Source organism: Cucurbita pepo, chromosome LG02, assembly GCF_002806865.2.
Source record: "Cucurbita pepo subsp. pepo cultivar mu-cu-16 chromosome LG02, ASM280686v2, whole genome shotgun sequence".
Taxonomy (NCBI): Eukaryota; Viridiplantae; Streptophyta; class Magnoliopsida; order Cucurbitales; family Cucurbitaceae; genus Cucurbita; species Cucurbita pepo.
The window spans coordinates 2,987,201-3,014,969 of record NC_036639.1 but is presented as its reverse complement, the minus strand read 5'-3'; the positions used below and the strand labels follow the sequence as shown (position 1 = coordinate 3,014,969).

Here is a 27,769-nt window from a genome sequence, read left to right as displayed (position 1 = left end):
CCCGTCAATTATTTGCATATTTGCACGAAACCCCTCAATTATTTGCATATTTGCACGGACGGGTTTCATTCGTCTACTAAAAAATGGGACTGTCTCATCTCATTTTGACACCCTAACTGCTACTAACACCAAGAAAGAGGGAATAGTGTACCTATGTTTCTTGTCACATTCATACTTGTCTAGAACGTGTTGTCAATAACCGCATGCTCGATATCATAGTTATGCTTGTCAAAGGCGCGTTATTTGTAGCTGCATGTCAATTCCAGACTATTTTGACTTATTTTCATGTTAACCAGTCCTTTATTATTTTTATTATTATGTATGATCGTTTATTAAAATAATGTTTACACCTACTAAGACTAAAATGCACTAAAATATACTACGGGGAATGCCAATTCTTTCTATCTGGGTTATACTCTATCAAAGCCGTGATTTTTGCTTATTTATTTGCTAGCCTATAACATTGCTTTCTTAAATCGACTTTCGAATATTTAAAAAAAATTATTGTATAAAACAAGAGGCTTGAGCATACATTGTCTGTGTTAACAACGACCTATGTTTTGGTTGGTTGACTTATTTGAGAGCAAAAATATTGTTGGACAATTGCACGGAGAGTCCAGACAAAATGTGAGTGTAACACTTAGTACACCTTTAAATTTCATTACTTTTTTTAAAATGTTTATTTGTTATTTGCTCAGTGTAGGTTGCATAAGAAATATAACAGTACAAGTCCATCGCCAGCAGATATTGTCTTATTTGGGTTTTTCGTTATGGGCTTCCCTTCAAGATTTTAAAATGCGTCTGCTAGTGATAGCTTTCCACACCATTTTTATAAGGAATGTTTCGTTCTTTCTCTCAAACTAACGTGGGATCTCGGACATTGAATATTAAAAACTTTGAGGATTAAATTATATATATACATATATATATATATATATAGCGCTCTTTCGATTTTAGTTGGATCGAAAATGTGAACGTGGCCCAACATTGCAGCTTGTTTTGGATCATCGATATTCAATGGCCCCGTGATTGAAAATGTTTGTGGGCTTTTGGGTCCCCAATTCACCACTTGCCGCTCAATCTTGCAGCAGTCAGGAGCAGTTGCGCTGATTGAAACTCCGAGTTTTGCCAATCGAGCTTCAAGAGATCAGGCAAAAACACACACAAGATAAGATTAAAATTGAAACAGCCGCGCTTTCCCCACTCTAATTCTCTCGCTCTCCCTGTTTTTCTTAAAGGCTCATGTTGGGTTCATCTAATTCTTCCAGAAAGGTATCGATTTCTCCTGTGTTGCTTTCTTTTGCGTTCTATGCCCCCTTTCCATTACGAATTGTTGTTGGAATTAATTTGAAGTTTTGTTTTCTGTGTTTTAGAAGCAACAAGTGAAGCCAGAAAAAGAATGGCTCTCGGTGAGTTTCAGACCCGAGAATTTCATACCAGGCCTCGTTATTGGTTTCATTGCTGGGTTCTTGTTGGATTTGTCAAAACCTAGTAAAGGCAATGCTAAGAAGGGCTATTTTTTGCCTTCCAAGTACCAACAGATATCTCCAGCTTCAAACAATGGTGATCAAGAGCTCAAATTGGTTAGTGCTCGTCTTCAATGTGCTTGTTTGTTTTATTGTGATTTCTCTACATGTTTGTGCTGAATTATGATCACTAAAATAGAATAAAGGAATGATGAAACATGAATTTCTTTGTTTATCCTCAAGTATGTGCCATGAAAGAGCATACAACTGTGCATAGGGCTTTCAAATGTTAGCTTTCATATGGGGGTGAGGTTTTCTGTTTAATAGCACTGAAAATGGTTCTGTATTGCTCCAATTTTGTGGCTTGATGTTTGTAAGATAGGAGAGTTTATGTCCATATTTGAGGTGTTTGTGTAGTGATATTTGCAAACAAAATTAGCTTTTACATGAACATGCCTATTTGCCACAACATTAAGCAGAGTTCTAAGTACGGTGGTCACACAATCTTTGTTGTTGTCCATTAAGATACGTCAAGTTAGGACATGAAAAGGCATTTGATTATTCGAGGTCAAAGTGTGAGATCCCACATCGATTGGAGAGAGAAACGAGTATCAGCGAGGATGTTGGGCTCTGAAGGGGGTGGATTGTGAGATCCCACATCGGTTTGGGAGTAGAACGAAACATTCTTTATAAGAGTGTGAATACCTCTCCCTAGTAGACGCGTTTTAAAAACCTTGAGGGGAAGCCTGAAAGAGAAAGCCCAAAGAGGATAATATCTGCTAACGGTGGGCTTGAGCTATTACACACAGGACCTGCGTAATCCTTGTTTTGTGGTAGGTCTTGCCCAAATTTTTTATTATGATCAAATGACAAGGTGCCAAGGGAAGATTTGAGAGCTTCCCACCTCTCCCAATTCTCACAAGAATCCACAAATTCAGAATAGCCAAAAGATGCCTTACCCAAAGCTAACAACCTCCCTAAATACTCACTCCCCACGACTCCTATGACTAACAAATCCTTGGGCCTCACACGAATACAATTCAACTCGTATCCATACTCCTTCCAACCCGCTTACTTGCATATCCTTGGGCCTCATGTTAGATCTTTTCCCTTCTCGAAGTACACCGAATGCCGCACCGAGTCATTGCATTGTGTAACTCGTGTCGTGTTCATCTAACATTCGATTTTTGAATTGAAGGTACTGGTTGTGAGGCAAGATCTGAAGATGGGTTCTGGAAAAATTGCTTCTCAATGTGCTCGTAAGATTTAAGATACTTTGTTCTGTTTATCGCTTCTTTTCTTCCTGCGGTCGATGCTTAATATTTTTGTATGTTTCTCTGTCAATTTGTGAAGATGCTGCTACTGGCTTGTATGCACAACTAATGCAAAGGTACTCCTTATGCCATACTACTTCCAATTATCTGTTTTGATCAAAGCATTTACTCAGCTAATTCTTCAACTCCCTCTCTTTTCCGCCCTTCGTTTTGAATATCTAGTGCAGCCACCGAAACCTTTTGAGACAATGGGAGCTATGTGGGCAACCAAAAATAGTTGTAACATGCAAGAATCAACAAGAAATGTAAGCAGGTGATTCTTTCTCAAAAATGTTATCATCTAAGTAATAAACATTTAAAATCCTATGGTTTATGATGAACTTGTTGGTTTCTGTTGAGGATTGGAAAGATTGTTTATTGAAGCTACGCCTTTGACATTTGTCGTAAATTTATTTCTTTTCTCAAATCAGGAATAAACTGAAGGATGCAGCTGAGAACGTTGGCCTCCCTACTTTTGTTGTTGCTGATGCTGGACGCACACAGGTACAATCTGCGCTCTGTTCTTGAATGGTGGGGTAACCAGGAACAATATGATTGACATGATGAATTATTTATGTTCATATTTTGGAACAGTCAAATGATTTTTCACATATTATACTGACATTTATGGGTACTATATGTGCTATGAATGTGATGTGTTTATAGTTGATTGAAAGAAACGATTCATGTTATTTGAAGATTGATTCTCTTCCATCCTGTTTAGTTTAGCCCAAATTCTCATGCATTTATGATTTTGATGCGCTTCCGGGTGCCAATAAACGAAACGAACACCTAGCGAGTCATGTTTGTATCCAGTTCGTTTCACAAAATAAATTCAGTTCTCTGGAACCTGGTATCCTGAAACTGGGTTCAATAATATGCAGGTTTCAGCTGGATCAAAGACTGTTCTTGCCATTGGACCTGGTAATGCTTCTTTACCCTATGATGATAGAATTCTGAGGTTGTCTGATTGATTTTCCTCGTATCACTCTGCTGTGTTAATATGTGGGTTGAGTTGATGAGTTACGGAGAGTTTAATGATTACGGCGTACTGTTAACACTCCCTATGCTTTTTTCTTTCTTTTTTGAGTTAAACAACCTTTGTTGATAGAGGATTGGAACTTTTGATCTCTTAGTCGAGGTACGTGTTATTTATAAGGGTGATTGTGAGCTTAGAAAATAGCACGAAACCTAATAAATAGTGATTGTGAGATCTCATATCGGTTGGAGAGGGGAGCGAAACATTCTTTATAAGGGTGATTGTGAGCTTAGAAAATAGCACGAAACCTAATAAATAGTGATTGTGAGCTTAGAAAATAGCACGAAACCTAATAAATAGTGATTGTGAGATCTCATATCGGTTGGAGAGGGGAGCGAAACATTCTTTATAAGGGTGTGGAAACCTTTCTCTAGCTGACGCGTTTTAAAATCTTGAGAGGAAGCTCAAAGAGGACAATATTTGCTAGCGGTGGGCTTGGGCTATTACAAAGGGTATCAGAGATAGACACTGGGGGATGTCGGACGCTAAGCCCAAAGGGGGTGGATTGTGAGATCCCACGTCGATTGGAGAGGGGAACGAGTGGCAGTGAGGACGTTGGGCTCCGAGGGGGGGGGAGGGAATTGTGAAATCTCACATCGGTTGGAAAGGGGAATAAAACATTCTTTATAAGGGTGTGGAAACCTCTCCCTACCCGATGCGTTTTAAAACCTTGAGGGGAATCCTAGAAGGAAAAGCCCAAAAAGGACAATATCTGCCAGCGATGGGGTTGAGATATTACAACTGCATGCATTATAGGAGCTCACCTCTAAACTTGAAAGATTAAGCTCACGAGTTTTGATAAATTTAGTTATGAATTCATATTCTTAATCGTATACACATTGTCCATCTCTCTTTTAAACAGGGCCAAAGGAGTTCATCGATGCCGTAACTGGAAAACTCCGCCTACTCTAGTCGGGTTGGAATCAAGACGTACAGTCACACACGATTTAATCTAACAATGAATCCATGTCGTTCTCCTTCAGCATTCATCTCATTGAGGTCTCAAGAAGGGTTGATGCACATTATGGCGGCCAAGTTGGAGCTGGCTAGTAAGGAAGAAATGCTCTGTCGAGTATTGTTATGCTGAAACATCGCTTAGTTATTGTTGTCAATTGGTCGTAGTTTTGGTGTAGTAAGTGACATTTTCAGGATGCAACTTTTGTTCTTGAAGACTACTTTAAAGACTAATTGGCTGCTTCAAATCTTCTACGAAAAGTTATCAATATTTTGAACTTTTTAACATCGCGTGAAACCTCTTCCTAGCAGACATGTTATAAAATCGTGAGATTGACATCTATACGGGTCAAAGTGGACAATATCTACTAGATTGACATCTTTACGGGCTAAAGTGGACAATATCTACTAGCGGTGGGTCCAATTACAAATGGTATCAAAGCTAGTCATCGAGTGATGTGCAATGAGGATGTTGGCCCCAAAGGGGATGGGTTTGGGCTGTTAAAAATGGTATCAAAGCTAGTCATCGTGTGGTGTGCAATGAGGACGTTGGCCCCAAGGGGGATGGATTGTGAGATCCCACGACGGTTGGAGAGGGGAACGAAACATTTCTTATAAGAAACCTGTTTTTAGCAAAACGAGTCGAACAATATCTACTGCGGTAGTTTTGGACCGTTACACTAATTTATACTAAAGAGAAAATAACTCGAGCAATATATTTAAGACTTAGGTTCAAATCTTTGTATCTTCACATTTTTACTCGAAAAAAAACGTCTTATTAGTCTAAGATATAAAGTAATAATTTGTTTTAATACATTTATTTTATGGATTAAAACAAAAATGTGTAAATAAATTTATTAATTTAGAGAGAATAAATGGATTTTTGCTCAAAAAAATGATTTATGTAAGGCGTCGTCAAAACCTTTCTTCTTATCGGACTTGTTAGGCAGCTCCTGAAAAACCCTAATTCTCAGCTTCTTCTCTCCGTTCATTTCCAATGGCTTCCCGCTGTCGATCTCTTGCAACCCCAACTATTTCCCTCATCAAATCCACCTTAACCAAACCCTCCATTAAAGCAACACCAGCTTCTTTCTTCACTGTTCGTTCTTCGCCCACAATTTCCAGGCAAGCGAGATTATTGAACTCTTTTCTTGCCCCATTAGTGAATTTTCTTTTCTTTGTGATTTTACCATTTACTTAGGGTTTAAGAGTGATTTGATTCTTCAGGTTGGTTCCGCGGTTGGGTTCCCTTGAATCTCTGCTTCCCCTTCATTCAGCAGTCTCTTCGGCGCGGCTAACTTCGTGTCTTGGAATCGATTCGGTGTCTTCGAGGTCATTGTCTCAGGGTATGCTCTGCAGTGCCAATCCAGGAGTTTGATATCTCCATTCTTTGTAATTTTTTATCTGTAAGCAACTTTTTAACTCTTGTATATGAATGGATTTTCTATTGTTTGTTATGATTCTCCCTAAATACAGTCCAATTTGAAGTTTGATTCCAAATTTAATTTGAAATTTTTTCCATTAGTTTATGTGTTAAGTTTTTCAGTACCACCTTTTTCCCCTCCAAATATTTGCTCTGATTCGTATCTGCATCTCATTTGAAGGCCTGCTCGGATGACTGTTTCTCATTTGCTTGGGTTTACATATGAGTCTCAATACCTATTTCCTGGGCTTACGAAAGCAACTAAAATTGTAATTAAGTTGACATTTGAAAGATGATAATTGATACTCCATGGCCAAACTAGGGAATGCTTGTTATATTATAAGAATTATCATTTACATTTGCTGTGCCAGTATTGAATTTTTGTAGGATTTTTATAGTTTTCACTGAATGCATCGTTCATAGAACTCTTGGTTATGCACGTAGTATAAACTTGTATAGTGTTACAGCCAATTGTCAATCTTCCCCTAAATGTGCTAATTTATACAGAGTCCTGATGGCATGTACTCTGCTTCACGTTAGATATTGATATTTTGCAAACAGTATCAGTAGGAGTTATGCTCCTTCAAAATTCTTCTAATATTGAAAATACGTACAAGAAGTCACATAAAGACTGTATCAAGTGCTTTTCAAACTGGCCCTGGTCCTCTTATTTTAATATATGGGATTAATTTGTTTTGGGGATTTCATCTATGGTGTTTAAAAATCATTCTGTGGATTTTGCAACCTAAGCTTACATTCTTCATAATTCAATATTTTTCGAGATACTAACATGTTATTACATAGATAGGCATACAGAAAGTCTATTCTTGGCAATTCAATATGCTCCAATATTATCGGTCATGACTGAAATCAACAATTTTTCTCAAAGCATTCAAGTAGTTGTCGAAAATTTTGTTTTCATTGCTGTTGTATGTGTTACTCTGGAACTTAGCATCAATCTAATCTTATCTCCTGAAGGAAATATATTGAATTGGATCTTGAGAAAATGTGACTAGCTTTCATAGAAAGTAGATAACAATACCCATGTAGTGCATTTAGTTGTAGTTAGATAGATGATTGATCACTAATAAGAGGGAGCAACCCTAGGAATGTCTAGTGGTTATTTGGTGATATCATCTCTTAAATTAAAAGATGGAAGTATTTGCTTTCATATGTATTGTCTTCCATATTAGATACTTTTACTTTATCAAGTACTCAGTCTGGTTGATTCGTAATCAGCATTATAGAGGACGATAACATTTGTTTGAACTCTGAAGTAGCTCCTTCACTTGAAGTAAATGCTAAAGTAATTCTCGTTTATTCACTGTGTTTCAGAATTAGGTCTCTGTGTGCCGCGATAAGGGATGGAATTTAGGAGAATGCTCTGATTGAAGTGTGGCTATACACAAAAGGATGCCGAATCATATATTCTGTTCATCATATTGGAGCTGCCCCAGTATCTATTTGTTGTTTAGGTTGAGGTTATAATTGATGAGACAACTCCACTCCAGAATATGTTCCCCCAATTCATTACTCACTTTTCCCATAATTTTTCTTATCTGAGTATTATCAACACCATATGACCCCCTAGCGAATAAGACTGATTACCCTCGTTTTTTGGGTGGTTTTTTTTCGCTCTTCTCTTTGACTCTTTGAAGGAAACTCAGAATTTCATGAAATCCTTTTAAGATGTTCAAATTTGCTTGGCTTTACTTATATTTTGCCTGCTTCTGAAATGGTAAACTTTGTTCTCGTTTATATTTTTGGGAAGGAAACTGATAAGCACAGGCTATGAAGATTGTTAGAAAGAAAGAGTTGGGGAAGAGGGGACAAAGCTTGTTTACAAACAATGCGACCACACCTGTTCTTCATTGGATCACAAACGTTTTTCGTTATTTAATTTCAAGATTTTCTGATTCCCGCTGGCTTGCTTTGGTTGTCATTAGAGAAGTCGAGGAGGTGGTGGTGGGCGGCGGGAGTGGCGGCCGTTTTAATGGTGTCGGAGGAGGAATGGGAGCAAATTGTTCCATTAAAAGAAATAGCCAAGCATGTCATGTACATAATACATATCGAAATACATTTTCCTCTTTTCCTTTTTTCATAATTTGTTAGTTGGCCGAAATTAGTAATTGGCCCAAACATAAACTTCCTGTGTTCTGTCCCAGCTCTAATTAGGCCCATTGTCTTAATCCATGGACGGCCCAACGTCTTTCTTGAAGCTCTCGCTTCGACGATGGATTATCACCTTGCATTTCGGTATGTAATCGTGTTTACAGGTAAGAGTTTCTTCTTAGAATGATTTTCATATCTTTTGACATATAAATTCTGTTAATTTCTTCAAAACTGAAGAACACAACTTTGCTTGAATTAGTTCATGTAAACTAATCCCTTTTCTCTTCCTCTGACAGAAATGCCTTCAAATATAACATTATTTCGGCTTCATCTCGTTCCAGCGACTTCTTTGTAGACATTGTGACCTTGATTGCCGCCTCCATGAGTAAGTATGTTGAAAATAGCATCAGTTTGTGTTTTTCTTTCAGTCAATTAGCTTATCTGCCGGAGTTTGTAATTTCAGGCCACTGGGTCATGAGATTCCTGTTAAGTTCAATAAATAGTTACTGAGTTGAAAACCTGAGTAATGCTAATACATGGAATTCAAATCTCCTTACTTAGACTAAGGAGAAAAGTTGTGGGCAAGTGGAATCACCCCAATTTATAAATACAAAAAATTCAATGAGATAGCCACTTTTATTGACTTTGTTAGGTTATCAATGTCATATTCTTACCTAATCTATCCAAATGCTAGCAAATTTTTAAGATTAAGCTGATATCAGGATCCTCTTGTCACTGTCATATTTGATCATTCATTTGTTCTTGATTTGGTATGAACATGGGAGTTTGTAGCTGGTAAAGACAAGAGGAAGTCATTAATTTACACCACCCTGTAGAACACGTTAAAGAAGAATGATTTAGACTAAGATTTAAGAAAATGTGCAACCATTTGGGGTCAATATTCAAGTAACTTGGTGGATCTTAATTGTTAGCTAGCCATTAGATCAAGGAGAATTGGTTAGTGGGTTATAATGATTGCTATGTTTGTTGGTTCTTATTTTATTAAAAGTTCTTGTTCAGATGAGTATCACATAAAAAATTGTCAATTTGGGAGTTGGTTCTGAACCAATGAACCTCAAGATCGCTGTAAACAACCAAACTTTTGTCTACTTTTTGATAATTTGTTACGAAAATCTTGTTAATAACTCTTGGTAATTGAAATCATGTCTGAATACCATTTGGATTGAAGCTTTGGATGCAGATTTAAGGTGCAGGACTGTTGTTAGTTGTCACTGGTTGACATGCGCGGCAGAGAGGCCTGCTTGGTTCATGCTTGTAAGACCATTTCTTAATACCCTCGTTCTTAATGAAACTCAAATCAAACGGATTCCTTCTCGGTAGGATGTGATTAATTCAACAGTCGAAGTCTACTGTTAGCAGATATTGTACTTTTTGGATTTTTTCTTTCAAGCTTTCCCTCATGGCTTTTAAAACATGTCTGTTAAGGAAATTTTTTTACATCTCGTTCCCTCCTTCAACCGATATGAGATCTCACGAGGATTTCACTTCATCCGATAAAAGGTGGTAAAAAGATAATTTTAGGGGTACCAATTTCCTTAGGGTAAATAGAATTGCCCCAACCAGGAGACAAAAGAGTAATACATTCTGTCAAAGTTGTTAGGTGACTAAGGAACATAAATTTTACTATTATTTATTTCAAGGTCTTCTATGGGATCTAAAACAAACATAACTGTAATTATTTTAAACTATTCCATTTTTTTTTCTTTTAATCCATTAAAAAAAAAAAAAAAACTTACTAAATTCTACCAAAACGACAAAATTAAGTAAAATTACCATAAATTTCCATGGAAAATCTGATCCTCACGTATTTTCTATGGAAAATCTCGAGTTGAGATGGAGATGTAAAAGGTTTCTCAAATATCGACCCCGATTTGGAGCGGTGTTGGGACTGAAAAGGTTTCTCTATCTGATTCTACTGTAATTAGAAGTTAAAAAAATAAATTTAAAAATTTAAAAATATATAATAAATGTAAAAAAATATTTATTTTTTGTTAAGAGGGTTTTTACCTGACAGTTAGAAAGGGTTAAAAGGATGAGGAAACACGAGGTCCCACTTCCCCACAAGAATGTCCCTTCTGCTTTTGGCGCAAACTCTGATACGCCGAAAGAAGCGACACGCGTCGTTAATCCTGTGGTCCCAGTTCCATCATTACATTTCTTTCCCATGTACATGCGCCGCACCCTAGTCTTCCCCTCCACGAATACGTACACTCCTCGTATTTATACGGTAAAAAATAAGATCTTTCTCTCTCTAAAGTTACACCAAGTCAGGCCTGCCCGCACACACACTTTTCCTCGGGGCCACACGTGTGGACCACCACCACCACCACCTTCCCTTTACCCTTCACTTTTTCTAATACATTATTTCCTTGCCTTGCCTTCCTTCTCACGTTCTTCCCAGTTTGTGGGTGAAATTACTAGTTTGTCCTAAAGAAGAGAATACTATCCCGACCCTATTTGGGTAACATGATCCGAACGAGAAGGGTCGACTTAGCCTTGAGACCGAACCCTTAGGGGTCGGCTAAACCAACTTCAACATGAGACGACCAAAGCTCAACCAGGATGCAAACCTTACGAGAGTTTGACTGAAATTAATTAGCTTTATAAATGTTGGAAGGTGACGCATTCGATGGTACACTATACTGCTATGAATTCTACTATTTAAGTTTCTCATAGACCTAAATTTTATTAGACATTGAATTGTGGGTGACTTAGTACCCCACTAGTGCTCAAGTATTTAGTCTTTTTAGGCACAATTTGATTCTTTGTTCTACAAATTTATGGTTGATCCAAATTTCAGCATCAATAGTTGGTGTTGTCTGTTTGGACCTTCCTTGTGCTTACTAAGATCTCCTTCCGTAAAGGATCGACGACCAATATGATAGGTTGACCTGCCAAGGTCTCCCCTTGAGTAAGTTCAAATGCTATACTTCTCTTAAGCTAAAAGCTACCTCGCATAGGAGATATAACGTCGAACGTTGGCCTTAAGACATACCCATAGGGTCAGCTCAATCGACCCCTAGGTCAATTTAGCTAGCTTAACCAAGTTGACCATGAAGTTGACCTTAAGGGATTGACCAACTTGACCCTAAGGGCATCTCCAAGGGTTGGTTAGGTCAACTAATTTTAACATGAGGTTAACCCTTACAGGTCAATTAATCTCTTTAAACAAACAATGGCTCGCGTTTGCAAAATTAACGTGTATTTAAATATTTTTATCAATAAATACGATAATTTTAACTACTTATACGTGTATATTTGATAACAATAAGTTACAAATTTGAATGTGTGATACCTTTTTAACCGTTCAAATTTGAAATTTAAATAAATTATAAATAAAAATAAAAAAATATAATAAGAATAATTTAATATTTCTAGAACGACAAGTAGATAGCTTTTGCACAAGTTTAATTAAAAACGATAACCACAGCTCAAGTTGGCCTCTTTTGATTTGGAAATAAAAATAAAAAATAAAAAATTGGTAAAGTAAGAATTAAAAAAATAAATAGAATTAATAATTGAACACATTATGAATATTTAAAAAAAAAATAATAATAAAAAAAATGGAGAGTGGCGGGGCCCACAAACTTAGAACCCCTTTTTTAGGGTGAGATTAGGATAGGGTTTATGGGATATGCAATTAGGGTTAAAAAAGTAATTATAGTTTATTTATTTTTGCAAAACCGCGTCTTTTTATAATGAATAATCTCCATTTGGTTTGGTCTGCCACTCATTGCTTAATTAAATACTCTTACCTTCTTGCTCGATAGTTATGTGCAGTAAGCTGTTGTTGCTGCTTTTTTGCTTGCATCACATATAATACCAATTTCAATTTTTTAAAAATTCTCTGCCCTCGTTTTCTAAAACTTTTTCTTCTTAAACCGGGGCCAGAGGCTCGAGCATACGTTACTGGGTCGTAGGCGACGCAAGAACAAATTGACTTAGCTCACTTGTTGCTGGGAAGTGAGTGCTGCACAATTACAAGTTCACTACCATAAAAAATGTGATTTTTTTTTTTTTTTTTTTTTACNTTGAAATTTTCATCGTTCGTTTAAGCTTATTGATGTTGATTCATCGAACCCGCATAAATTTTTTTATCTAAAAATACTTTATATTAGCGAGAGGGTCGTTGGGTCGTGTGAGAAAGTCGATAGAGAAAAATGGGTCGATAAAAGAAATGAAAGGTGAAAAAGTGGTTAATTAAGAGTTGGTTAAGGAATGATAAGGAAAACGCCAACCAATCTTTCTTGTCACCAACCAACTCTTTTGAATCATTTGAATCATTTTCCAATCATTCATTTTAATCTTATAAACACATTCAATAACGGCCCAAATCCACTGCTAGTCGATATGGTCTTTTTTTTAGCTTTTTTTTTAGTTCGGGCTTCCCCTCAAGGCTTTAAAACGCGTCTATTAGGGAAATGTTTCATACCTTATGAAGGGTTCTCCTCCCCCAACCAATGTGAAACGACATATGTCACATACACTTAATCTATAACGTTAGCTATTTACATTTTTTTAAAAAAAAAATTTGATCTATTTTTTTGTTTGTATAAATTATTACATATTTAATGAAAATTCTTTAACCCAACAAAAAAAAAAAAAAAAAAAAAAAAAAAATGTAACAATAAAATTTATTAAAAGTAGTGTTTTGGGAAAGAAAATTGAGATTAAAAAAGAAAGCAAAATGACAAAAAATGGTTACTTTTTTAAAAGTATAACTATTTCAATAAACTTTTTTCAAAATATGATCGGGATTAAATTATAAGTTTAGTTTTAAATTTTTAAGTTCCGGTCTAAATATTTAACAGTCGTGTTCATTTGACCCGAGAATTCAATCAACTTAGACTAACTAACCCAAATTATAAAGACGGGATTTAATTAGATTTTTTTTTTTCAATTTGGGACGGGTTGAAATTTTTAAACCCAAAAAAATTCTAGCCAAATGACCAATTAAAAAATAGGGTTATAACCCAACCTAACTCGCCCTGCTTTTAAGATTATTATGAAAATTAAAAATATTTAATTTAGTTATTAATATAACAGGGTAAATAAATATAATTTTTTTAAATAATTAAAAAATAAGAACAACCCGACAACCCAAAAATAGAAATTGTTCAAGTCACCAACCTACCAACCGGACAACCGTATTTATCATATTATATATATATATATATATATAAAAGGATTAAAAAATAAATAAAAAATGATTAAAAATGATAATTTGAGCAATAGACAAAAAGCTGAAAATAAAAGCTTACAAATTGAAAATACAAAAAATAGAAATAGACAAAAACCAAAAGCTTACAATTTTGAAAATACAAAAAAAAAAAAAAAAAAAAAAAAAAAAAAAAAAAAAAAAAAAAAAAANTTGAAATTTATATTACACTATTCGAGCACGCGGTAGATTGCATTCACTCGATAAAGCAATGGGAGACCATAATTTTAGTCAAGCGCCGAGTGGGCACTGGGCACTGTGGTGAGTGCCACAACCCCCCAAACAACGCAATCAAAAGCCGACGCCACCTAAAGCAACAGCGATCAACACCTGCCATAAAAAACAATTATGGGTTTCTAATACTGATGTGAAAATCGAGATTTTGTAGCTCCCCTTTGTGTTTGTGTCCGCTGCTTTTAAGAATTTTCTCCTCACCCAATCTCTCCTCATTCACATCTCTCAATCTTCCCTTCTCTTTCGCTCTTTCCTTTTAATTTCTCCATACCATTTTCATTTTATAGTGTTCTACTCACAATCCTGTCGTCCGGTTCTGGATTTTCGCTTTCTGATTCTCTGTTGCTGAAGCCGCCATTTGGGTTTTTGTTTTTTTTGGATGATTATGGCGGAGGTGTGTGTTATATGACTTGGTGGAGGGTGGAAGGGAGGGAGTTTCTGATTGTTTGCAACTCTTCTTGGATATAAAGCGTCTTTGCTTTCTGGTAATTTTGATTGCTCTTTCTTTATGGTGGGTTTTTTTTTTTGTCCTCCAATTTGATGCCTGAAAGGTGTTTGTTGTTTTGCCTCTGTGGGAATTCAAGTGGGGATGATGGCTGTGACCTCCAGCTGCAAGGATGCTGCTAGCATGGATAATGGCAAATATGTTAGGTACACACCTGAGCAAGTCGAAGCTCTTGAGAGGCTTTATTATGATTGCCCAAAACCCAGTTCTATGCGCCGCCAGCAGCTCATCAGGGAGTGCCCAATTCTCTCCAATATCGAACCCAAGCAGATCAAAGTTTGGTTCCAAAATCGGAGGTATTGTTTCTAGTCATTTCTTTTCTGAAACACCCAAAATTTTGTTCCTGGAACAGAGGATTCATTTGGGTTTCTCACGCGTTTTTTTCTTCCTGCTCAGATGTAGAGAGAAACAGAGGAAGGAATCATCACGCCTGCAGACTGTGAACAGGAAGCTGACGGCTATGAATAGACTCCTAATGGAGGAAAATGATAGGCTGCAGAAACAGGTGTCACAGCTTGTGTATGAGAACAGCTATTTTCGTCAACAGACCCAGAATGTAAGAACTTGCTTTGCTTAACTTTCCTCCATGAATTTCTACATGAGATTTTAGGACGATGATCCCTGATTTCACTTCGTTGAAACAAGAATGAGTTTTTTTTATCAGCTGAATGAAATGAAAGCTTCTTTGTTAGTGAGTAATATAATTGTTTTGGTAATTTCTTCATTTTGCAGGCGACCCTAGCCACCACTGACACGAGTTGTGAGTCAGTGGTTACAAGTGGTCAACAGAATTTGACCCCGCCGCATCCTCCAAAGGATGCCAGTCCCGCAGGGTTAGTAGAATTGGCTCTTCTTCATGTGCATTCCCTTTGATTCTTTCCTTTTGTTCTTGTGTTTTTTTGTTCTTCTATAGTCCTGATATTAGAAATTGTCTCTGTTATATGCTTTCTGAGAATTTGGGTTTTGCATATTTCCTAGACTTTTGTCCATTGCGGAGGAGACTTTAGCAGAGTTTCTTTCAAAGGCTACTGGAACTGCTGTGGAGTGGGTCCAAATGCCTGGGATGAAGGTTACTTCCTCTTTTTGCTTTATTCTTCAATCTGTATAAACATTGAATCTTTTTCTGCTGTCATTATAGTTAAACAACAGAAACTTTGATAACGTTCTAAGCAACATGCCAAAGTCTATTACCTCGATCATTGAGAGCTTTTGAGAATTGTTCTCTGTTGTCTATTAGAAACTTTGATAATGTTCTAAGCAACTGCTCAGCAAGATCATGCTTTTTTTTTTTTTTTTTTTTTTTANCAGGGAACAAGAGAAAACAAGTATTAATCTTTCTTGGAAGGCAAATTTCTAATAGTAAACTTTAAATTATCTGAGGATAAAGGTTTCAAGTGATATACAAATCTCTTTTATTGTTCTTATGTTTGATACTTCAAAATTTCTGACCTTTCTAAATATCTGTTCTGAGCAGCCTGGTCCGGATTCCATTGGAATCGTTGCTATTTCTCATGGCTGCACTGGAGTTGCAGCTCGTGCGTGTGGACTTGTGGGTCTTGAACCTACAAGAGTAAGTGCTTCTAAACTGAACTTAAGTATTTGTCCGATGTAGCATGAAGTATGAGTATATATCATTTATATTGTTCTATGAAGGTGGCTGAAATTCTTAAAGATTGGCCTTCTTGGTATCGCGATTGCCGTGCTGTTGACGTTCTAAACGCCCTATCTACTGGAAATGGAGGAACCATTGAGCTTCTTTATATGCAGGTAGGCTACTACTTGATAGCGGATTGTTTATATCAGTTTTGTAGATATGCAACAAAATATGCAAATCAAAGAAACTTCTGTTGATTTAATGTCAGCTCTATGCGCCTACTACTCTGGCACCTGCTCGTGATTTCTGGCTGCTGCGATACACATCTGTTTTGGAGGATGGTAGTCTTGTGGTATGAGAAAGCCTCGCTTTGGAAATTGCTTCTGCTGCTTTGATTCACTCTAAATTTGTAGCTGATATGCTTGTCTTATGCACTTTAGGTATGTGAAAGATCTCTTAACAATACTCAGAATGGTCCAAGTATGCCTCCAGTACAAAACTTTGTAAGAGCAGAAATGCTACCTAGTGGATATTTGATAAGACCTTGTGAAGGCGGTGGATCAATAATTCATATAGTTGATCACATGGATTTAGATGTATGTTCTTCTGCTCTCTATTTAAAGCACAGTCTTTCTTAGCCTCAGATGTCCAAATTTGTAATTGTATCCATTATTTACTTGAACATAGCCTTGGAGCGTGCCTGAAGTGTTGCGGCCATTATACAAGTCATCTACTCTGCTTGCTCAGAAGAACACAATGGCAGTAAGTCCTTTAAAATTGGAAATTGAAAGTTCAAGTAACTTTGAATATTATATCACCTTATGTATCTATAAACTTTCATTGTTTTGGATCAGGCATTACGCTTGTTGAGACAGATTTCACAAGAAGTTTCTCAACCAAATGGTACTGGTTGGGGAAGACGACCTGCTGCTCTTCGCGCTCTTAGTCAGAGATTGAGCAGGTAAATATGATTTCGGCTCGAGAGCACCCGTCCTAGCTGCTGCTACTTTTTGTTTTGAATTGCAATAAATGGATTTTGCTCTGCAGAGGTTTCAACGAAGCAGTAAACGGGTTTACAGATGAGGGATGGTCTTTGTTAGAAAACGACGGCATTGATGATGTTACACTTCTTGTAAACATGTCTAATGGCAAGACAATGATGGGTGCAAATATTTCATATAATAATGGCTTTCCATCTATGAGCAACGCAGTTCTTTGTGCCAAAGCATCGATGTTATTACAGGTAAATATTTTGCTTGTTGGCTGAGATCTAAGCGATGATGCGCAATTGAAAAGGTTCTATTTTATAATATATAAACGCCTTCTACCAGTTCATCAGTCAAATTAGGAAATTCTCTTTTTCAACTTGTGCCATCCTTTCTATTTCTTGCTTCATTTCTTATAGGTTCTTTGTGATCCCACATCGGTTGGGGAGGAGAATGAAACATTATTTATAAGGGTGTGGAAACCTTTTCCTAGCAGACGCGTTTTAAAAACCTTGAGGGGAAGTCCGAAAGAGAAAGCCCAAAAAGGACAATATCTGCTAGGGGTGGGCTTAGGCTGTTACAAATGGTATCAGAGCCAGACACCGGGCGATGTGCCAGCGAAAAGGCTGAGCCCCGAAGGAGGTGGACTGCTGGGTCCCACATCTCTTGGAGAAGAGAACGAGTGCCAGCGAGGACGTTGGCCCCGAAAGGGGGTGGATTGTGAGATCCCACATCGGTTGGGGAGGAGAACGAAACATTCTTTATAAGGGTGTGGAAACCTCTCTCTAGCAAACGCGTTTTAAAAACCTTGAGGGGAAGTCCGAAAGGGAAAGTCCAAAGAGGACAATATCTGCTAGTGGTGAGCTTAGGCTGTTACAAGCTCCATCATCTGATAATGTTAAACAAGGACATGACACTAGTTTGATGGAAATGAAGTGATCTTTTAAGAAATAAAAATCCAACTGCATATGGTTAACCCCAACAACTGACCATGACATTGTGTTAGCTAGTAATCTTACCAAGTCTATGCATAACCTCCTTCGGAAGCTTTTCTTCTTGTTATATTCTTGCTTTCTTTTCTATTTTGTAGAATGTCACTCCAGCAATGCTCATTAGGTTCTTGAGAGAACACCGGTCAGAATGGGCAGACACCAGTATTGATGCTTACTCAGCTGCAGCAATTAAGACTGGTCAGTGTGGTTTACCAGGGTCTCATGCTGGAACTTTTGGGGGTCAGGTCACTCTTCCCTTGGCACAAACGGTTGAGCATGAAGAGGCAAGTACCAAATTATTTCCCATGGCGTCCTTATGGATAAACTTATCCTATTGAACTACTTTGCTTTGCAACTTCAAAATATTGATTCAAAATTTCTTACTGGAAACAGTTTATGGAAGTTCTTAAATTTGAAAACGTGGGCCACTATAGGGATGATATGCTCATGTCTGGTGACATCTTCCTCCTCCAAGTAAGCAGTCTTTTCTTTAATTATATGAATAAATATGAACTTGCATGCATATATTCTTCAGTTAAGAAGATGAAAAATGATTATCAAGCTCGAATCTTCCTTATATTATAAAGCTTGGATGGATAATATTAGTGTAAATCTCAAATCTATGTTGTCACTGACCACTGCAGCTTTGCAATGGCGTGGAAGAGAATGCAGTAGGAACTTCTGCTGAACTCATCTTTGCTCCCATTGATGCCTCTTTTTCTGATGATGCACCCATTTTAGCATCTGGCTTCCGCATCATCCCTCTTGATTCTGGAATGGTAAATACTTAATATCAATGTCCATTTCTTTTCCTCCCTGTTCTATGCATTTGATCTTGCTTCATTTTATACATTTGCTAATGCTGCAGGATGCTTCAAGTCCAAACCGCACGCTTGATCTTGCTTCAGCTCTTGATGTCGGACCGGCAGGGAATAGAGCTGCTGGTGATTATGCTTGTCAATCAGGAAAATCCAAATCTGTGATGACAATTGCATTCCAATTTGTATTTGATGTTCATCTTCAAGATAATGTAGCAGCAATGGCACGGCAGTATGTCCGAAGCATTATAGCATCTGTTCAGAAAGTGGCACTGGCTCTTTCCCCTTCGAATGTCGGTCCTCATGCTAACCTTCAGACACCAGCTGGTGCTCCTGAAGCACAAACACTTGCTCGTTGGATCTGTCAAAGCTATAGGTACTGAAGAAACTCTTAGCTGGACATATTATCTTTGTTATTTTACTGTTCGTAGGATTCCAAATTTACTGTATCCTTCCCTACAGGTGCTACATGGGCATGGACTTACTGAAAAATGAAGGAAGAGAACCCATTCTCAAATCCCTTTGGCATCACTTAGATGCAGTCATGTGCTGCTCTTTAAAGGTATGATGAACATGTATGGTACCTCTTTTCCAACAATAACTTCATTAAGATACATGAAAGATTAAAAAAATGTTCAGAACCAAGGTCTGATGAACATGTTAGAAATCACGACTCTCTACAATGGTATAATATTGTCCACTTTGAGCATAGGCTCTCATAGCTTTGCTTTTGGTTTCACCAAAATGCCTCATTCCAATAGAGATAGTATTCCTTACATGATCAGCCTCTCAATTAGCCGACGTGAGACTCCTCTCTGAATAGAATATGGTACCTCTTTTCTAACAATAACTTCATTAAGATACATGCAGGTCCTACATTCCTTAGATTTAAACATTTGAGCATGTCATGATCATAATTTGCCTGATTCTTCAGTTGTCTCTACAATTTCTCTTACATGAAGTAATACCCTCTTCTATGAACATGTAGGCTTTGCCAAATTTTACATTTGCAAATCAATCTGGGCTTGACATGCTTGAGACAACCTTGGTGGCTCTGCAAGACATTACTCTAGAGAAGATTTTTGATGACAATGGAAAGAAAACTTTAGACACAGAGTTCCCACGGATAATGCAGCAGGTATAGATAACAAATCCTTGTGCAATGTCTTACTGATCATACTCTTTTGGAACATGATTTCAAACAGTTGAGTATCAATGTTTTGTGTGCTATGTTAGGGGTTCCTTTGTCTTCAAGGGGGTGTATGCTTATCAAGCATGGGAAGGGCAGTGTCATATGAGAAAGCTGTGGCTTGGAAGGTTTTGAATGAAGAAGAAAACGCTCACTGTATTTGTTTCATGTTTATGAACTGGTCCTTTGTTTGAAACGCTTAGTCAGGTAGTAGGAATATGACAAATAGGCTAGATCAGATTTTCCTGTAAGATCTCAGAAACAATGAAAATAACCAAGAACTAAATGAACGAGCATATTGCCCCTAATGGCTCTTTTCGCCCCTTTTGCTGCTTATCCTAATCGTTTAGTTCACTTGTCGTTCTTGGCCTGTGTAGCCGCCCAAGCCCACCACTAACAAATATTGTCCGCTTTGGGCTTTCCCTTTCAGGCTTCCCCTCACAGTTTTAAAACGTGTCTGCTAGGGAGAGGTTTTCACATCCTTATAAAAAATGCTTCATTCTCCTCTCCAACCAATGTGGGATCTCACAATTCACCTCCCTTCGGGGCCCAGTGTCCTCGCTAGCACTTGTTCCTTCTCCAATCGATGTGGGACCCCCAAATCCACACCCTTTCAGGGCCTAGTGTCCTAGCTAGCATACCGCCTCCCCCTTTTGGGACTCAGCCTCCTCGCTGGCACATCGCCCAGTGTCTGGCTCTAATACCATTTGCTAGCAGATATTGTCCGCTTTGAGCTTTCCCTTTCGAGTTTCCCCCCACAGTTTTAAAACGTGTTTGTTAGGGAGAAGTTTTCACACCCTTATAAAGAATGTTTCGTTCTCCTCCCAACCAATGTAGGATCTCACCGCCTGTAACGAGAAAAGATAAGATCAGAACTTTGATCTCTGACTTCATCCACCAACCCACCCACCCACATAATTCCCACTATCCTCACTCATTGAGCTGCTTCTAGTCATAGAGAGTAAGGTCTTAAAGAAAGCCTTGTTTAGGGTAGTATAAAAAGCAAACTTCTTTACCTCTCTACTTTTGTCTCTGCTTTCCTGAGTTCAACTGATATTTCATTTGAAATCAGAACTGTGCTTATCCCTTTCTTTTCCTTTATGGAATCTGGTGGGGAGCATAAGAAGACATGGAAGGTCATTTGCCTCGTTTCTTCTGCACTTTTATCCACCTTAATGTCAAAGAGATCAGACCTTAACTTCTTTTCATGGCTATCCATTTCTCTAACCTTCTAATCTCTTGACATGGACCCCAATATTTCATTGAAAAAGGGTAGAAAATTTGATATTCTNTTATGAACTGGTCCTTTGTTTGAAACGCTTAGTCAGGTAGTAGGAATATGACAAATAGGCTAGATCAGATTTTCCTGTAAGATCTCAGAAACAATGAAAATAACCAAGAACTAAATGAACGAGCATATTGCCCCTAATGGCTCTTTTCGCCCCTTTTGCTGCTTATCCTAATCGTTTAGTTCACTTGTCGTTCTTGGCCTGTGTAGCCGCCCAAGCCCACCACTAACAAATATTGTCCGCTTTGGGCTTTCCCTTTCAGGCTTCCCCTCACAGTTTTAAAACGTGTCTGCTAGGGAGAGGTTTTCACATCCTTATAAAAAATGCTTCATTCTCCTCTCCAACCAATGTGGGATCTCACAATTCACCTCCCTTCGGGGCCCAGTGTCCTCGCTAGCACTTGTTCCTTCTCCAATCGATGTGGGACCCCCAAATCCACACCCTTTCAGGGCCTAGTGTCCTAGCTAGCATACCGCCTCCCCCTTTTGGGACTCAGCCTCCTCGCTGGCACATCGCCCAGTGTCTGGCTCTAATACCATTTGCTAGCAGATATTGTCCGCTTTGAGCTTTCCCTTTCGAGTTTCCCCCCACAGTTTTAAAACGTGTTTGTTAGGGAGAAGTTTTCACACCCTTATAAAGAATGTTTCGTTCTCCTCCCAACCAATGTAGGATCTCACCGCCTGTAACGAGAAAAGATAAGATCAGAACTTTGATCTCTGACTTCATCCACCAACCCACCCACCCACATAATTCCCACTATCCTCACTCATTGAGCTGCTTCTAGTCATAGAGAGTAAGGTCTTAAAGAAAGCCTTGTTTAGGGTAGTATAAAAAGCAAACTTCTTTACCTCTCTACTTTTGTCTCTGCTTTCCTGAGTTCAACTGATATTTCATTTGAAATCAGAACTGTGCTTATCCCTTTCTTTTCCTTTATGGAATCTGGTGGGGAGCATAAGAAGACATGGAAGGTCATTTGCCTCGTTTCTTCTGCACTTTTATCCACCTTAATGTCAAAGAGATCAGACCTTAACTTCTTTTCATGGCTATCCATTTCTCTAACCTTCTAATCTCTTGACATGGACCCCAATATTTCATTGAAAAAGGGTAGAAAATTTGATATTCTTTCAGCTGACCAGTCATTTGCTGACACACAAAGCATTTGGGCTGTAAGTTCATGACACAGAGCTTCTTTTTCTGTTTTGAATTTTGGAAGAAGAAGTCTCTTTCAGCTCAGTTTGCTCCCATTCTATAAGGCCCTGTTGTCAAGACAAGATAATGGCGATGGGGCTGAAGAGATGTTTGAATGCAGCACTCACCCATTGATTCTTATTTGGACTTTGATGTCTCTTCTTCCCTCTAAAGCTATTCTTTCTGAAGTGGGTCAGTAAAATTCTCTCACCCACCCACCCACTTCCCACCATCACCATGCCCATTCATGTTTATCTTGTTCACTATAGACCATTGATTGAATAGCAGCACATTAACAAACTGATAGGAATGGCTATTAGCACATAGAATTAGAGCATTAAGATCAATGTTCTAAATGTCGATGTTGCGAGTCTTGGTTCCTATTTCAAGATTGTTAGTGTTGTGTGGAGCTGTGGGTTAGAGAGGAGAACAAAACATTCCTTACAAGGGTGTGGAAACCTCTCCCTAACGGACGTGTTTTAAAACTTTGAGGGAAAGCTCGAAAGGGAAAGCCCAAAGAGAATAGTATTTGCTAGCGGTGGACTTGGACTGTTACAAATGGTATCAAAGCTAGACATCAAGTAGTGTGCCAGCGAGGATGCTGGGCCCTCAAGAGGGGTGGATTGTGAGATCCCACATCGGTTGGAAATGGAAACAAAACATTTTTTACAAGGGTGTGGAAACCTCTTCCTAACGAACGTGTTTTAAAACCTTGAGGGGAAGCCCGGAAGGAAAAGCCCAAAGAAAACAGTATCTGCTAGCGGTGGACTTGGACTATTACAAATGGTATCAGAGCTAGACATCAGGCGGTGTGCCAGTGAGGACGCTAGGCCCTCAAGAGGGGCGGATTGTGAGATCCCACATCGGTTGGAAATGGAAACGAAACAGTTCTTACAAGAGTGTGGAAACCTCTCCCCAACGAACGCGTTTTCAAACCTGGAAAGCCCAAAGAAGACTATAACTACTAGTGGTGGACTTAGGCTGTTACAAGAGGTGTATTGTTACTTTATAACACATGTTGTACAATACTCACTTGTTATGATTTTAGTGAGTGAGTCAAAACCATACGTCACACTAAACGTGAGATCCCACATTGGTTGGAGAGGGAAACGAAGCATTCTTTATAAGAGTATGAAAACCTCTTCCCAACATACACATCTTAACACCGTGAGGCTGACAACGATACGTAACGGGTTCAAAAGGCAGCCATATATACAAAGAAAGCAAGAGAAGAAGCAAACAAAAACAATCTAAATCTGCAAAGAAAAACCAAAAGCAGAGAAAAGAAGAGAATGTTTTGATCTATCTGAAGCCATTGATGAGTTTGAAGAAGAAAGAGGGTAAGAAGAGGAAGAAAGGCAAAGAAAGAGGCTTTTTCATGGTCTCCAAGGAGTATGATTGGAGGTATCAGTTTGTTTTTGAGGCTTTTAAGATGAAACCCACTTGACATATGATATCATATGCATTCTGCCACCAAAATCTAGCTGTGTTTGCTCCTCACAATGTCAGCTATTTTAGATGTTTGTGTTTATACTCTTCTTTTGTGGCCGAATCTTCCATGTATGTGAATATCACCTTCTCATAATAATCATAATCATAACCCACCAAAAAGTTGAAAAAGTAACACACAGTCCTAAGCAGCTAGAGAAGAACATCATTATGCCCTCTCTATGCCAATGCCTTTGTGGCTGCGCTTTCTTGCATACAAACCACATCTCCCTTTTGCATATCTCATGATCTTTGCTTTCTTTTGACCTTATCAAATTGGTTTCTTAACCTTTCTTTTTAGTGTTGTTAGTTTAATGAACTTGAAAGATTAGCATATGCACCAATGTGATGATATGATCATTTTGGTTTTGGTGTGTTTCGGATTAATACATGTGTAACAGCACCGGCAGATATTGTCTTTTTTGGATTTTCCTTTCTGGGTTTTCTCTTAATGTCTTAAAACGCGTTTGTTAGGAAGAGGTTTCCACACCCTTGTAAGGAATGCTTCGTTTCGTTCCCCTCTCCAACCAATGTGGGATCTCACAATCCACCCCTCTTAGGGGCCCGACGTCCTTGCTGACACATCGCCCGGTGTCTGGCTCTAATATCATTTGTAACAGCCCAAGTCCACTACTAGCAAATATTGTCCTCCTTTAGGCTTTCCCCTCAAGGTTTTAAAATGCGTCTAGTAGGGAGAGGTTTCCACACCCTTATAAGGAATGCTTCATCTCGTTCCCCTCTCCAACCAATATGGGATCTCACAATCCACCCCCCTTAGGGGCCCAATATCCTTGCTTACACATCGCCCGGTGTCTGACTCTAATACCATTTGTAATAGCCCAAGCCTACTACTAACAAATATTGTCCTCTTTGAGCTTTCCCCTTAAGGTTTTAAAACGCGTATGCTAGGGAGAGGTTTCCACACCCTTATAAGAAATGCTTTGTTCCGTTCCTTCATCTAACCAATGTGTGATCTCACAATCCACTCACCTTTGAGACCTTGCATCCTCGTTGGCACCAGCTCGAAGTCCTTTGGTGTCTACCAATAGAGCTATACTATGGATATTCACCACAACTACACTTTTGATGCTCACAACTTTTCTGTTCGACATCTAAGAATTCTTCGACATGACTTTGATACTATTTGTTAGAACAACAAACCTCTACAATGGTACAATATTGTCTACTTTAAACATAAATTTTCAAGTTCGACCTCGTATCAACATAGATAGTGTCTCTTCCTTATATATCCATACATACATGGAAAACCCCACTTGTTGTACACTAACATGAAATAATAATAATAAGTGTTGGATGATGGAAGTCCCACATCGGCTAATTTAGGGAATGATCATGGGTTTATAAGTGAGGAATACTAACTTCATTGGCATGAGGCCTTTCGGGGAAGCCCAAAACAAAGCCATAAGAGCTTATGCTCAAAGTGGACAATATCATACCATTGTGGAGAGTCGTGTTCGTCTAACAATAAGATCAACCCAAGTGATCTGATATAAAAAAACATCATTAATTTCTCCTCAAAACACCATTTTTGTGCTAAAGAAACACACACACACAGGGTTTTGAAATGGGAAGATAAAAAGGCATCACCTTTAGTAGAGTGTGGAAAGGCTTTTATGCTGTGTGTGTCGGTGTTGTCGCTGTCGGAGAATTGATTTACCCCATCCCAAAGCGCCGACAATGAGACAAGATTAAAAGATGATCCAAACCCAAACCCTAAGAGAATCATGTGGTTGTTACTGTCACTGCTGCAAATCGAATGTTTTCAAAGCCTCCTCTGCCTAATTTTCTGCTAAACTCATTATTTTGTGCTTGTCTTAGGGACATTGTTTACGTACAATTCTGTCTAATTCTCACCTAATATGTCCCGCATGCTGTCGCTAAGACTTGCCCCTCCCGACACCTTCTCTGGGTCCTTTGTGTGCACAACCTGGTTCAATACTAAACACTTGCTTCTTTTAAGGTTAATTAATCATGTCATTATGACTAATGAATTAATTGATGATGTGATATAGACTCGACCAAACCCGATAGAGAATCCCTGTAAATAGGAATGTGGGAGAGAGTTGGGAAAAATTTCTCTTAAACCAAACGAAGTCGAGAATGAGGATGACATGCATTTTCCATCCCTAACCTTAGACTCGCTCTAATCCCTGCCTCGCCTCACTTAGATATATATACACCACCCTGTACCTGCTCTAATCCCCGCTTTTCCCCATCTCGTCTCACTTTTATATATATACAACCTCGAACCCACTCTAATTCCAGCCTTGTCCCGTCTCGCCTTACTTTTATATATACAACCCCGAACCCACTTTAGTTCCTGTCTTGTCCTGTCTCGCCTCACTTTTATATATGTACACCATTCCTTACCTGCTCTAATCCTTGTCTCGACCTGTTTCGCTTCACTTTTATATATATATACAACCCTGAACCCATTCTAATTTCAGCCTTGTCCTGTCTCGCTTGACTTTTATATATATACACCACCTCGTACCTGCTCTAATTCCCGCCTCGTCCTGTCTCGTCTCACTTTTATATATATATATATATATATATATATATATATATATATATATATATATATATATATATATAATCAAATTTGAAGGAAATTTAACAATGCATATAGTTAATACATATTTGAAGGAAATTGAACTTTTAAATATTAAATTAAAAACTTGAAAAGTAATTGCATAATGATGATTTTAATCTTGACCGTTGGATTGGGAGTACATGTCAAAATCTCCCTTATCCATTTTTTTTTTTTTTTTTTTTTTTGNTGGATTAATCCTATGGAGATTTGCAAATGTAAAATGAGTTTCAAATTAGGACCACCGCCCAAACATCATCATAGAATTGACCAAATTTAAAATATTCTAGGATTTTAAATTAAATTAAAACTAGAAATATAAGTTTAAATTGCACGGAATCAACTTTGGGAGCGATCTCAAATTCTTTCCGTAAATTTACCTCTCCAACTCGATTTTACAATTTCATTGTCTAAACCTATCTCCGGCTATGTGTCCTTTGGACCCTTTGTTTAGAAGTGGATTGTGAGATTCACATCGATTGGAGATGGGAACAACATTGATTGGAAATGGGAACAACATTGATTGGAAAGGCGAACGAGTGTCAGCGAGGAAGTTAGTCTCTGAAGGGAGGTGAATTGTGAGATCCCAAATCAGTTGGAGAGGGAAACAAAGCATTCTTTATAAGGGAGTGGAAACCTCTCCCTAACAAATGCGTTTGAAAATCGTGAGGCTAACTACGATACGTAATGAGTCAAAATGGAGAATATCTGTTAGCGTAGGTTTGGATTGTTACAAATTGTATCAGAGCTAGAAACCGGGTGGTGTGCCAGAGAGAACGTTGGGCTCCCAAGGGAGGTGGATTGTGAAATCTCACATCAATTGGAGAGGGAAACGAAGCATTTAAAAACCTTGAGGGGAAACCCAATAGAGGAAAACCCAATAGAGGAAAACCCAAAGGACAATATCGGTTTGAAGTGGGTTTGGGTAGTTACAAATGGTATCAGAGTCAGACATCATTCGGTGTGTTAGAGAGGATGTTGGCCCCAAAAAGAGTGGATTGTGAGATCTCACGTCGATTGGAGAGAGGAACGAAACATTTTTCATAAGAGTGTGAAAACTTCTCCAACAAACGCGTTTTAAAACCGTGAGGCTAACGGTCATATGTAATGGGCCAAAACGGACAATATCTATTAGCGATGGGCTTGAGCGGTTACACAAAGATTTTCAATCTTGTGCTCCAACAAGCTATGCTACATGAACCACTTTTTAAAGTCTATTTTCTTCTGAGAATATGCCCTACCTTACCACTTGACTAATATGGAAAAAAGTCTTTACTTCGAGAAATAGGTAGGAAAGAAGAATATGTAGAGTGAAAAGAGTTTTCTCAT

At 38.2% G+C, this 27,769-nt stretch overlaps 3 protein-coding genes across 6 annotated transcripts; all 3 read left to right on the top strand.

The window, feature by feature from the left end:
- The first annotated feature begins 1,095 nt into the window (after positions 1-1,095).
- On the top strand, positions 1,096-5,058 carry LOC111787471 (peptidyl-tRNA hydrolase 2, mitochondrial). 3 transcript variants are annotated; one of them, XM_023667437.1, is made up of 9 exons: positions 1,096-1,272; positions 1,374-1,583; positions 2,665-2,725; positions 2,820-2,856; positions 2,968-3,045; positions 3,211-3,283; positions 3,664-3,703; positions 3,916-3,920; positions 4,681-5,058. In XM_023667437.1, exons 1-9 carry the CDS (start codon positions 1,243-1,245, stop codon positions 4,705-4,707), a joined length of 561 nt encoding a protein of 186 aa, XP_023523205.1. In that variant the 5' UTR covers positions 1,096-1,242; the 3' UTR covers positions 4,708-5,058. The 3 variants fall into 3 exon arrangements, 2 of the variants coding, with proteins under 2 accessions (XP_023523205.1, XP_023523204.1); XM_023667436.1 differs by lacking the exon at positions 3,916-3,920 and having other exon boundaries at positions 1,099-1,272; XR_002813987.1 differs by lacking the exons at positions 3,916-3,920; positions 4,681-5,058 and having other exon boundaries at positions 1,097-1,272; positions 2,968-3,053; positions 3,664-3,681.
- A 611-nt stretch (positions 5,059-5,669) lies between these two features.
- Positions 5,670-7,895, top strand: LOC111787734. Of its 2 annotated transcripts, none has more exons than XM_023667773.1 (3): positions 5,670-5,897; positions 6,000-6,118; positions 7,531-7,895. In XM_023667773.1, exons 1-3 carry the CDS (start codon positions 5,770-5,772, stop codon positions 7,554-7,556), a joined length of 273 nt encoding a protein of 90 aa, XP_023523541.1. In that variant the 5' UTR covers positions 5,670-5,769; the 3' UTR covers positions 7,557-7,895. The 2 variants fall into 2 exon arrangements, with proteins under 2 accessions (XP_023523541.1, XP_023523540.1); XM_023667772.1 differs by having other exon boundaries at positions 5,671-5,897; positions 6,000-6,178.
- Positions 7,896-13,819: 5,924 nt separating this feature from the next.
- On the top strand, positions 13,820-21,309 carry LOC111787733 (homeobox-leucine zipper protein ATHB-8). The gene is made up of 20 exons (XM_023667771.1): positions 13,820-14,265; positions 14,365-14,581; positions 14,682-14,841; positions 15,018-15,118; positions 15,264-15,354; positions 15,760-15,855; positions 15,939-16,052; positions 16,148-16,231; positions 16,320-16,475; positions 16,567-16,641; positions 16,734-16,840; positions 16,927-17,122; positions 17,956-18,141; positions 18,251-18,331; positions 18,502-18,636; positions 18,726-19,051; positions 19,138-19,237; positions 19,664-19,813; positions 19,912-20,045; positions 21,167-21,309. The coding sequence occupies exons 2-20, from the start codon at positions 14,370-14,372 to the stop codon at positions 21,177-21,179; spliced, it is 2,517 nt and encodes an 838-aa protein (XP_023523539.1). The 5' UTR covers positions 13,820-14,265; positions 14,365-14,369; the 3' UTR covers positions 21,180-21,309.
- Positions 21,310-27,769: the final 6,460 nt, after the last annotated feature.

Excerpts from the sequence above, each read along its gene's own strand:
- LOC111787734 (XM_023667772.1), top strand. The coding sequence starts at position 5,770 with ATGGCTTCCCGCTGTCGATCTCTTGCAACCCCAACTATTTCCCTCATC. Across the intron at positions 5,898-5,999 it reads TCTTCGCCCACAATTTCCAG|GTTGGTTCCGCGGTTGGGTT; the intron begins GCAAGCGAGATT and ends TTGATTCTTCAG.
- LOC111787733 (XM_023667771.1), top strand. The coding sequence starts at position 14,370 with ATGATGGCTGTGACCTCCAGCTGCAAGGATGCTGCTAGCATGGATAAT. Across the intron at positions 14,582-14,681 it reads GTTTGGTTCCAAAATCGGAG|ATGTAGAGAGAAACAGAGGA; the intron begins GTATTGTTTCTA and ends CTTCCTGCTCAG. Across the intron at positions 16,476-16,566 it reads TTGATCACATGGATTTAGAT|CCTTGGAGCGTGCCTGAAGT; the intron begins GTATGTTCTTCT and ends ACTTGAACATAG.
- LOC111787471 (XM_023667436.1), top strand. The coding sequence starts at position 1,243 with ATGTTGGGTTCATCTAATTCTTCCAGAAAG. Across the intron at positions 1,584-2,664 it reads GTGATCAAGAGCTCAAATTG|GTACTGGTTGTGAGGCAAGA; the intron begins GTTAGTGCTCGT and ends TTTGAATTGAAG. Across the intron at positions 2,726-2,819 it reads AATTGCTTCTCAATGTGCTC|ATGCTGCTACTGGCTTGTAT; the intron begins GTAAGATTTAAG and ends CAATTTGTGAAG.